The 12,656-nt window shown below is 37.5% G+C and overlaps 1 protein-coding gene across 4 annotated transcripts in view; it reads left to right on the top strand.

The window, feature by feature from the left end:
- Positions 1-10,364, top strand: part of thrb (thyroid hormone receptor beta) — a 117,782-nt gene extending 107,418 nt beyond the window's left edge. For 2 of the 4 annotated variants that reach the window (XM_051137335.1, XM_051137336.1), the window contains 4 exons: positions 258-344; positions 1,050-1,196; positions 1,365-1,623; positions 5,333-10,364. In XM_051137335.1, coding sequence (XP_050993292.1) covers positions 258-344; positions 1,050-1,196; positions 1,365-1,623; positions 5,333-5,574 — 735 coding nt within the window. In that variant the 3' untranslated portion in view covers positions 5,575-10,364. The remainder of the gene's footprint in view (positions 1-257; positions 345-1,049; positions 1,197-1,364; positions 1,624-5,332) is intronic. The other 2 variants (XM_051137337.1, XM_051137338.1) reach the window with 2 other exon arrangements.
- Positions 10,365-12,656: the final 2,292 nt, after the last annotated feature.

The following is a 12,656-nucleotide window of genomic DNA, read 5'->3' as shown; positions in this document are numbered from 1 at the left end:
TTTTTTGTTTTTTTGTTTTTCTAAAACGGACATTGTTTTTTTACAACAAAAAAAAAAAAAGATGCAGTTGCTCCGTGCGTAATATTACACAAGATGATTTTAAAGCCTCAAAATCCATGGAAACTCCACGCGAACTTAATATCTCACTGTCACTTTCTGTCTGCACTCTCACCTGTCCAGTTTAAACTTGTTCTTTTTAGTTGACTTGACTCGGGTTCTTCATTGAAACTTCACGATCCCTGTTGATTGCCCAACAGGTCGAGGAAGCAATGCTACTTAATGAAATAACATGTAATTTATTCTGTACTTCTGACCAGAGTGCAGTGGGGGTGAAGGAAGCCAAGGTAAGAACCAGCAGAGCAAACACATTTATTTATGTTTTTATCCAAAAGAAACGCTCTCTCAAATTCTCAGCTGCTTCCATTTCTGTCACGTTTTTTTTTTTTTGCGGACAAATCGACGTGCTGAATGCTTAAGGCATTTGTTTGGCGTGTTTGTGTAGCTCTCTGCTCGCTGTGTCAGAATGAAGGTGTACACAGAAGAGGAAAGCTGAATAATTGACTAATGTCAAAGGGGAACATAAGGCTGGTTTTGCGCTGTACTCAGCTCCCAGTCTTCTTTTGACCCTCAGTCTGGCTTTCTGTTGTTTTTTTTTTTGTTTTTTTTTTTTGCTCTGTCTTTCACGTCACATTTTTTCTGGTCAGAAGGGCACAAATCTTTAAAAATAAATAAATAATAAATAAATAAAAATAACATCCAAATATCAGTGGATAACCCTAGTCAATGAGCTCCCCACAGAAGGAGATATCAAAGACGCTTCTCTGCTCTGATCTTCTTCGAGTTTAAGTTTCTCATCTTTCCTCTTTTCCCTCTTAATAACTGGGCTCCACTCTTGTTTCGATGACATGTCTTGCTGTAACTCTGGCCTTCTTCGTGCTTTAGAGGGGAATGAGGATTTGCTGTGTCACACCTTCGTCTTTGTGAATGTCCATTTCCTGTAAGTGCCTGTGTTACTGAGCACAATGCCCCTCCCCTTCCTGTTGTTGCAGCCAGAGGACATCGGTTCGGCGCCCATCGTCAACGCACCAGAGGGGAGCAAAGTGGACATAGAAGCCTTCAGTCAGTTTACAAAAATTATCACCCCCGCCATCACTCGTGTTGTGGATTTTGCCAAAAAGCTGCCCATGTTCTGTGAGGTAAGAACGACCTTTCATTCAGGGAAACTGAGCACATCGTTGGTGCATCAAATGCATCCAAATAAAGAAATGAAGTCATTTAAAGAAGAGATTAAATAAGACATGTTTGGATACACAATAATGCATATTATGACAGTGTTTAATGTGCAATTTGTGTCGTTGTTTTAGCTGCCTTGTGAGGACCAGATCATTTTGCTGAAGGGTTGCTGTATGGAGATCATGTCTCTGCGAGCAGCAGTGCGATACGATCCCGAGAGCGAGACTCTGACGCTGAACGGGGAGATGGCCGTCACGCGGGGCCAGCTTAAGAACGGGGGTCTTGGTGTGGTCTCAGACGCCATCTTTGATCTGGGCGTCTCGCTGTCCTCCTTCAACTTAGATGATTCGGAGGTGGCATTGCTACAAGCCGTGATTTTGCTTTCCTCGGGTCAGTGCCATTTTCACTTTTAAACAAATAATTCATTCTTTTTCTTGTCTGTCACATTATGGTAAAATGCGTTCACACAAAAACCAGCCATTTTATTAATATTACTGCAAATATCTCCATCTCTGTCCTAGGGCTGGGCGATTTTCTGGATTAATTAGAATTTTAGAGTTTAGAATTAGTTTAACATTTATATCATGTTGACAACTTCATGTGTGGTGCATTGGAATTTAATTTTATTCAGTAGTTAAATTTTCAAGTTGACTAGTTAAAATTCATAAAAAATCGAGAATCTGTCAAATGGGCTGAAAAAAATCGAGATTTACATTTTTTGCCATATCGCCCAGCCCTACTCTCTCCTCAACTCTTTACGAACGTGAGTTACAGTAAAAAATCTTGAGAATGCTTCTGATCCAGAATTCCGATTGATGCAGGCATATGTAATTTGTCATTAGAAGCCCGTTTCCGCCACTGAATAAAAAATAAAAAAGGTAATTGTGACTTTTTATCTCACAATTCTATTTTTATCTCAGAATTGCGTGATATAACCCTGCAATTGCAAGTTATAGTCAGAATTGTAAGATATAAACTCACAACTGCAAATTAATTGTGAGAATCGGCAATTGTGAGAAATTCTGACTTAAAAAAAAATACATCACAGAGCGAAGAGGAAACTGACAAAGCGCAGACAGACAAGACAAAACAGGTTACTTCTGGTATGAAACAAGGTCTCAGCTTTAAAATGTCATTTTTTAAGAAATTCAAACAATAAATACCTTTTTGTGGCTCTTTAATGTGTCGTGACAGATCAATGTATTGCCTTACTAAAACAGTCGAAGCGTCAACCGTCTTTTCTTCTTTACTTAACACAAAAAAAACATGAATGAACATCAGAAAGTATTTTGTTTAAACCGCAGAAAGACGTCAGTACGCACAATTTTTCAAGTTTAAGTCGATCAAAGTTAATCTACTCTTCTGTCTGATTTGTTTGTCGGACAGAATGGCGGATTCTGTGTTATGATTGGTCAGAACACCTGTCATTCAAGCTGTTTGCGAATGGTCAATTGAGCGTTTATATCTTTCAGTTCTTACTACTTTACTCACAATTCTCAAAACTGTTGCAGTTATAGATATTATAAAGCCAGAATTGCAAGATAGAAACAAGCAATCATGGGAAAAAAGTCAGTTTGTATCTCACAATTGTGACTTTTTAACATGCAATTGCACCTTCATTTCACACAGTTCTGACTTTATAACTTACAATTATGAGAGAGAAAAGTAAAAAAAAAATGCATTGCAAACTGTCTTGCAATTGTGAGAAATTCTGACTTAATTTCTTGCAGTTCTGACTTCTCTCACAATTGAGCATTTATATCCTGCCATTCTGGCTTTTTTTCATTATAATTGAGGAAAACCCTCAATTCTGAGGCAAAGAAATCTGTTTATCTATCACTATTCTGACTTTATAACTTGCAGTTACAAGTTTATATATTGCAATTCTGAGAAAAAAAGTCAAAATTCCTAGATGTAAGGTCGCAATTGCGAGGAAAAAAAGTCAGAATTGTGAGATAAAAAGTCGCAATTATTTTTATTTTCATTTAGTGGCGGAAACAACATTCCATACTTGTCGTCTTTGAGTATCTAGTAACAAAATATTGGCTAATGGCAAATTGGGTTAAAACATTTACATGGCACCTTCATAATCAAAACGTGACAAAATTACAATAAATATAAGAATATCCTTATGCATGCAAATGCAGTCAAAGAGAGGGGCATGCATGTCTTAAAGAAGGATGTGCTATGACTAAAATAATCCCTTTAATAGTGAAAAAATCTTATGAACTACTAGATCTGGTAGACCTGAGAAGAAGAGACTGCTCTCCTCTATGAGCGATTAATGCCGGTTGTCAATACTAGCTGTGGCTTCCACCAGGAGTCCATTTAAAAGCTATTAGGCCAGATGCAGCGGCTGTTCCTGAGTGGCGATTACCCAGGATTACACAGGCCACTGAGGGGAAACCACTTAATAACGCTATTAAAACAGGATTACACTTCAACTGAGAATGTCACAATCAATAGGTAAAGACTTCAGTGCCCACATCCACTCCTGTACAGATTTGTTATCGATTCCTGCCCATTTAAACAGATTGTCTATTGTTACAGCTGGGCGAATCTGATCAATAACTACAGTGTAATTTTGTGATAATTAACTAGTGTCCTAAAGGTCTTCGCGATTTGGTTTTAAAGAGAGAATGTAGGAGTTTCTTTATATCACGTTTTTGCATCAACACGTGAAATGTTTCTAGCCCTGTAACAAATCAGCTGTTATTGGTCATTCAGAAAACTTATAATAGCTAGATTGCAGTAGTCTCTTTTAATTTAGCATACTGTTGGCACAGATTTGCAGCCAGGCAAAGTCAACAGTTGTGCCACTTTAGTGTTTAGTATTTAAAATGTCATTGTTTACTGGGAAAACATGCCTCCTTTCTATGCCAGTGAGGCTCATTATAAAATGTGGGGGATTCATTTATTTCAGTGCCACTGAAAGCTGGCAGTCCACAGGGTTTTAAAAAAGGGGGAAAAATCTCTCGTCATCATGTGAGCAGACCTTTCAGACTGGCTTTTTTATTTTGTGTACAGTAACCTTGAGTTGCTTAATTGTTAATTTTAAATCGTGCTGACTCTTACCAATTTTGGCCACATTTAAGCAGTGTTGGGAAAGTTACTTTAGAAATGTAATAGGTTACAGATTACAAGTTACCCTATTTAAAATGTAGAAGTATAGTGTAACTATTTCAGTTACTTTATTAAAGTAATGTAACTGATTACTTTTCAGTTACTTTTCTAAAATTCTAATGAATGTATTCAACTGTTAATCATTATCAAACATTTAAATTGGGCAGGCTTAACATTACAGTAGAACTCAGTAGTGATTACTGTCAGACTTTCAAAATCCGTCATCACTTTAAAAATAAGATTATAATAATTTAATTCTACAGCACAGCCACCACAAAATCAGAGAATCAGTGAAAATAGTCAGATGTAACCCCCTTTGCAATCATTAACATTTTCATAAGTGACTAATTTAATTACACATTTTTTTACGGATTACCGTTACATGTACTTTGTAATTAAATTACATTACACCGTTAACTACCCTAGTAAAAAAATAAATATACTAAAATGAATTAATTTGGTTTTTTTCATGCTAAATATACTACAAATATATTTACATATTATGTAATTATTAAAAATACCCTGCACTTGGTATATTTCAAATTGGAACAACAAATTTTGTACTTAATGCACTTTAATTATGCAGAAGTAGTGCTGAAGTCCAACTAGAGTTATACTTAGGTATATTTGATTGTGCTAAAGTGGAACTATTGCAAGCATACATTGAGTACACTTGCAAAATATTTAAAAATCATACAGTCCTCATCAATAGTGACATTAAAACATATTTTTCCTTAATATTAGGAAATGTGCATTGTGCACAAGTAGTGCTCCAAATAAAAATTAATTTCAATTCACTACGAGCAGGCTGGTGTTTGCATGTACCTTTATTTCTGACAGTTGAATGATTAAGAATAGGAAAAATAATTATAGAATCACAAGGCATCACCTTCAAGCCCTTTCTTTCTTTAAGCTGTTTGAATGTATTTTGAAATCAAACTTGCCCGTCACCGTTTCCACTTTGTTTTTCCAACAGATCGTCCAGGTTTAACGAGTGTCGAGCGGATAGAGCGCTGTCAGGAGGAGTTTCTCTTGGCCTTCGAACATTACATCAACTACCGTAAGCACAAGGTGGCTCACTTCTGGCCCAAGCTGCTGATGAAGGTGACAGACCTGCGCATGATCGGTGCCTGCCACGCCAGCCGCTTCCTGCACATGAAGGTGGAATGTCCCACAGAGCTCTTTCCGCCCCTCTTCCTGGAAGTGTTCGAAGACTGACGGCCAAGCAGTCGGGCCAAGCTGCTCCCACCGACACCAACCTCCACAGATCCGACCTCCCTCCCAGACTCCGTCTCCCTGTTTCTGGTCACATGACTCTGTTCTAGCACTACTGAGCGTCATTTCATTCCATAGTTTTAGGAGTAGCTCTCTGGCCTATTTTGAATGGAACCATTCCTCTTACAAAGCGGGTACATGTGAATAGCGTTACAATTTTTTTTTTTCTTTCGCTCTTTGTAAAAAGAAAAATCAGCTTTCTGTTACTCTAGGTTTTTTTTCTTTCCAATATTAAATTGTTTCTTTTTCAGATCATAGTCTTTGATGCCGCTTAACGGAGATGTATGAACTATGCATTCGGGTTTCGTGTCACACATCAGGCCTCAGAAAAGAGATAAAGAGCACCACACTGCGAAGGAGGATGCAATACTTTCCTTTCACGTCCCTTATCTGTTGGTCTAAAGGTCTTTTCATGCTCACATTAAGCCATAAATTGTTTATAGTTCTGGTCCAAAACCCAATGGGCTGCCTAGCTAGACAACATTTCAAGACATCAGAAGCGCATCCTTGTATTGACACGGTAAAAAAGTCACAAAATCACAAATGAGGGCTCTTTAATATCTCGATTGCTTGTTTCAGATAAGATCGCTAAATGCAAAGTGAATAGAAACATTTGGTGGCTTAATTTTCTTCTGCTGTTCTTGAGGGTTAAATCACAGTAATATTACATCTCATCTCCCTCACGGCCTGCTAAGATTAGCAAAAAACAGACACATACATAAACACTACACGATTTTGTCAGAGATCACTGTTTTTGAGTATCATTAAGTTGCTGTGGTTTGCACATTACACAATATTTCATTAGGAAGAATCCAACTTGTTTACAAAATGCATGCATGAGAAGTGATACAACCCCCGAAATTTCTGTTGCCCTGTATCTTGCTCTGTCATTGGCTGTAGGCCAATCACCAATGTCATTTCCAGTCAAAACACATTTCTCGCTGAAAGACTCTGAGTCACGGACAGGTCCAGATATTTAGCCTGCCAAATATTTCTGAGCATTGGCGATGCATCAGCTCTTCTCTCAGATCGCGTCTTTGCTAATTCACACTATGCGATCGTCACAATACGTGAACGAGCACGGGTTTGCCTCACGTTTGTGAGCCTGGACCACGAAACCAGTCTTAAGTAGCATGGGTATATTTGTAGCAGCAGCCAACAATGGGTCAGAATGATTGATTTTTCTTTTATGCCAAAAATCATTCGGATATTAGGTAAAGATCATGTTCCATGAAGATATTTTGTAAAGTTCCTGCTAGGGCTGTAGATATCAGTTATTTTAGTAGTCGAGTATTCTACCGATTATTCCATTAAGTAATCGGATAAGATGTTTTTCCTTATTAAAGAGCAATACTAAATATACAAGAGAAAATAAGATAATTTGTTTTCTTTTTAGAAAAAATAACATTTTTATTGCTGAAATTGCAATAACCATGAAAACTAAACCCATTTAATGCATTTATTTGCCAAATTACATTCAAAATGCAAATATACCAATAATATATATATATATATATAGGCTGGTGGGCGTTCTGGCGCAATATGGCTGCTGTCATGAATGCATTTAACTTGCAGTTACAAATGCATAAATAATATTTTGTTATTTTAAACAAAACATTGAATACTGATATTTACATGTATTTTTAAAATGAAGATACTTTCAATGTGAAATCAAAACCGCCAGTAGGTGTCAGCAAGTCACTGTTAAGTAAGTGAGTTATTGCGATTGAACTGAATCATTTAACGGGTGATTCATTCAAGAACGGAACACCGCCATGTTGCGCAAAGACGCAAAACAGCGCTATGGCTGTGTTTGGAATGGTTATTTGTTGGCGAAATAGAGCAAAAACAGGCACTATGCGGTCTAAAATGTAAGTCTCTTAATATTAACTTTTTGTTTATTGATGAACTGTTGCATAAAATCAGTATCACATTTTTATCATGCTGAGGCACTCTTCGTTTGATATTAACTAACTTTCTGTGTGTCACAGAGAGAGAATGAGACAATAAATAGCACTTAGTCTTTCACAACATAGCTGACTTAGGGACATCATAACTAACCACCATTAATTTACGGTCTTAAAATATATCCAGCCTTTATCGGTTTGTGCTTCAGTAATAATGGTCCGTGGGAAAACAGTGTTTCGTGTGTAGTTACAGTAAATGGACTAAACGAAGCTAAATAATTTGCCTCGATAATTTTTGTAATCAATATTTGATTATTAATATGCATTGCTAAAAACGTCATTTGGATTTTTTGCACCCTCAGATTCCAGCCAAATATTGTCCTAAACTATTCTGTTTCATAAAATTGACCCTTATGATTGGTTTTGTGGCCGAGGATCACATTTTGCAGGGTCACCATCATTAGATACCTTTTTTTCACCAGATTCTAAGACAGCAGTGCATTTATGATGCATTCTTATTGCCTGCTAATGCTTCTTTCAAAGCAGCTCACTGGGTTTTGAAATCAGAACTGTTTTCCTTAAAAAACCCCTGACATTTCTAAATAGCAAGGTGGCATGTCAGTTTTAATTGTGGTTGTGCCCTTGTGTAAAATCCTGTTTCTTTGTTAGCGCACCTGAAAGCTCATGGACAAGCAGACCTTTGTGATGCCGTAGTTCGAGTTCATCTAAAGAGGAAATTCATACGCTTTTTTTTTTTTTTTTTTTTTTTTTGATGCTCTCAAATGTTGATCTCCACAAACTTTAGCCATTATAGAAAAGAGAGCCTCTAGCCAGCAGCCACTAACGTTAGCACATTATGCCTCTATTAAGGTGCCAAAAAGCTCCCTGAAAAGGCGTACTCTGTTTGGACTTGCGCCGAGCTGCTCGGAGGAACTCGAGGTCATGAATGCTACCCATCCATCGCTAGATCAGTTGACCCGCAGGGATGGAGCTCTATTCAGTTGAACGCTTCTTCTCTTCTATAGCTGTCACACGATAGACCAAGGCAATGCTTCTGCTTGAACTTGTTGGTGCTATGAGTTTGCCGATTTATACCTCCGGGAGTGCTGTCAGTTAACCTCCGAATCGTCTGGGTGATTGACATGCGCAAATACGCGAAATGCTGAGGTCAGTGGTCAACCCTGCAACGTGCAGGGATGCTTTCGGTTGTGTCTGTGATTGTTGTTTCAGCCGTTCTCGTTTCTGTCCTGATTTTCTTCTTTTATTGTAGTGTTATTAATCTTTCTAGAGACATCCTTGTGTGCTGCAAGAGAGTTTGAATCTCACATACCTCTACTGATTATCAGGAACCGCCAGAACTGTTTTTTGTTTTTCTTTTGCTGTTGAAAGATGGACATGAATTCAAATTCACACCTCAAAACGCAGAGCATGTTCAATCAGTGTTTTGTTATAGTGATGCCTTTTGTAAGCAATAGAATTGCTCCAGTGGTTTTACATGTTTTGGATTACACATACAAACATACACACCGACGTAGATATTCGACAGACTCAAAGTCATTGCACAGACAATCAATGTGTTTGCAGAGAGTGTTATAGAAAGATGTGGAAGGAAGTAAGGGCCACAGCCAGGGTCCAAAATTAATATTTCACCATGCCCAGGCTTTTTTTTTTTTTTTTTTTAATAATTGTGTAAAATTTCATTTACAGCCCCCACCCCCAACCCCGAAACGATAACACATGATTTAGTAGATTTCAGTTGTACGTATTTGATTTTAATCACTCACACACATATGTGAGATTTAGAATATTGTTTTTACATTTTGATTTAAATCGTGCATTATGTTGCTTTTCCGGCAAGAAAACTGTCTTATGTACTTGGCAAAGCCATTTTTATGTGTTTGTGTCAGCACTTGGCAAATGCTAATTTTGGACCCTGGCCACAGATCAACACATGCATGCACAGACACGCTGGGAGTCAATTCCTCTGTGCGCACAGGAAAAAAAAAAAAACACAAACGCACTACAAAAATAAAGATATTTATGGTGTAAAGGAAAGAGGCTGTATTTTTTCAGACTGCAGATATTTTTACATGTTATATGCACAATATGAACATTTTTGAACAGTTTTACAACAAAGAAACAAAAGACTGTCTTTTCTCAGAAATCTCCCACCATTCTCAAACAGAAACCAGAGTCCTGTTTTTTTTATCAATCGCTCTTTAATGATCTCTCCTTAGTGTGCGTTTCATCATTCCAAATTCATTGTTTAACTATGGTATATGACAACTAATATATGCTCTCAATTAATCATCATAATGACAACAAAAAATCCAGCACAACCAATCACAAAAAGCGATCCTTATTGGATGTTAAAATAAAACTCAAAGCCCATCTTCAAAGAAACCAACCAGATCTCACCGAGCTGAACTGAAAGAAATGCATCCCCGGAAACGATTATAGCACATGTACTTCTGTTTCTATGTGTCTTAGTTAACATTTACCTGATTAGTCCACAGTATGCTGGTGGCATGAATAAGTGAATTTTGAATGTGAATTAGTTATCAAACATGACAAGAAAATGTATTTTACTTTCTTGCTCTTCATTTTTTTTTTTTTTTTTTTTAACAAAATTAAGGTATTGCACAAGCCTGCTGTGTGACAGTGGAGCCTTGAATTTGAGTTTGGATCATGATGTGATTTGGATATCCTGGAAGAGACATTGCACTAGAACATTATCCTGGATTTGGCAAAATATGATGATGATGACAGTGATGTTGCACCTAAGGTGAATAGGAGAATAAAGACGGTTTTGAGAAATCCCTGAAATATTTGTTGTGCTTTGTGCAGTACATGAATAATGTGAGATTCTGTATGCATTTTTGGCCTTTCATGAACAAAACTGATATATATTTAGCAGTTTTTATTGAACAGAAGAAATTAGTTTAATTTAGTATGTCATATTTTACATTACAATGTTTTTCATGACAAGCCTATCAAGCTGCAATCTCAGATATTTTAACTTGACCTTCAGTGAATGCAGCGATGACAACAATTTCAGCAAAATGCAATTGGTCACAGCTATGGCCATCTGTCCTTGTCCTTATCTGTGGAAAAAACATGACCTCTCTTTGATCACGACACGAAACAACCCATTTGTAAAGATGAAACTGTAAATAACTACATTTTAAATGTCAAACAACTATGTATGATATTATGGTGGTAGAATGGTTGCAGAATTTTAAGAAACGGGTCTCATTAGCATCTGATGTGTCCCAGAGATGTTGACACAATTATGTGTCATCATTAAAAAAAAAACTCAAAAGCTCAATTCATTCTCAATGGTAATTAAATGAAATATCCTCCATCTCTTTGTTTCATTAGTCTGTTTATAAAGTTAAGCTTACTTTGTAATATGCAAGTACAATTATTTGTGAAAAATGTGTTTGTTTGTTTTTTTATGAAAAACAGACCTTTGTAACTTTTGTTGACTGTAGCACAGAATCCATGCTTTTTTTTTTTTTTTTTTTTGGTTTATCTCACTGTATTAGACCTGTTTTAAACCCACATTGCATTGCTGTGTATGGGTATAATTACATGCTGCCATCTACTGGACAATATTATTACCACACAAAGACATTTAAAATGTAAAACCTGTATCTTAGTTCAGCGTTTCCCAACTCTAGCAATGCTTATTTTGCATGTCTCTCTTAGTTAACACACCTGATTCAGATAACCAGCTCGTTAGAAAAGAGCTACGTGCATGAACCGTGTTCCGATTGACATGATCCCTATACACAGTGTTCATTGCTCCCTACTCCCTGAGCAGGGGAAATCCGTTGAAGTTTACTTCACTTCAGCACGTTCCTTCATGGATTTGCGCTGCGCCGCTGCCTGCGGCGTCTTCACACACAGACAAAACTTATACACTCGTTTTGAACTGGAATCATGGCGGAATATCCGGTGATGTCCACTTCGGAGGGCACTTCACGGTCAAATAGAACAACTGCCGTACGTGATAAGAGATACATACAAAATATGCAGAGCGGGGGGGGCACGAGGACTGACGTTGGGAAATGCTGTGACTTAGTTGATCTTGAGTTGTTATGGAAATTTGTGCTTGTAAACAATCCTGTTATCCAAGACTTCTTGCTGCTACGCTACAACTGACGTCTCATACAGCTGTCGACTGCCCTCGTTTATCCAATTTCAAATAGAACAGAGAGATTATTTGTCAAAAGTCCAAAAACTCTTTTGGCCATCTCTGTTTGAGACTCTTTTAGCTGTTTTCCAGCACAGGTTAGTTTAGAGCCGTGCAATAAACAGTTCAATAAGGAGTTGAATAAACTAGACGTTTATGAAAATTATCTATGGTTTTCTAGTACTAAAAGTGGAGTTGCTGTTTTGTTTGTTTGTTTGGCGTATTGATTACTATTTGAATAACCACGGTTTTACTACAAATAGCATGATAATGGTAACTGGTACACTAACTATGGTTAACTATGGTTAGTGTACCAATAACATATTTAATGTGTGGTTTTTCATTACTAAATGAATTTGCAAGTTTTGAGTTCTGAATGAAACAGGTGAGTTAAAGACTTTGTTTACTTGGTTTGTTCCTGAATGAATCAGCTGTATGAATGAATCATTTGAAAGAATGACTCCGGTTAAATTCAAAATAGTGAAAACAGTTTTATCACACAGGACAATGCCGCAGATGGCACAAATTTTGAGGGAGCGTGCAATTGGTATGCTGACTGCAGGAATGTCCACCAGAGCTGTTGCCCGTGAATTGAATGTTCATTTCTCTACCATAAGCCATCTCCAAAGGTGTTTCAGAGAATTTGCCAGTACATTCAACCGGCCTCACAACCTCAGACCACGTGTAACCACACCAAGCCAGGACCTCCACATCCAGCATCTTCACCTCCAAGACCAGCCACCTGGACAGCTGCTGCAACAATCGGTTTGCATAACCAAAGAATTTCTGCACAAACTGTCAGAAACTGTCTCAGGGAAGCTCATCTGCATGCTCGTCATCCTCATCGGGGTCTCGACCGTAACCGACTTGAGTGGGCAAATGCTCACATTCGATGGCATCTGGCGCTTTGGAGAGGTATT

This window comes from Labeo rohita, chromosome 19, assembly GCF_022985175.1.
Source record: "Labeo rohita strain BAU-BD-2019 chromosome 19, IGBB_LRoh.1.0, whole genome shotgun sequence".
Lineage (NCBI taxonomy): Eukaryota > Metazoa > Chordata > Actinopteri > Cypriniformes > Cyprinidae > Labeo > Labeo rohita.
This window is presented reverse-complemented; position numbering and strand designations above follow the sequence as displayed.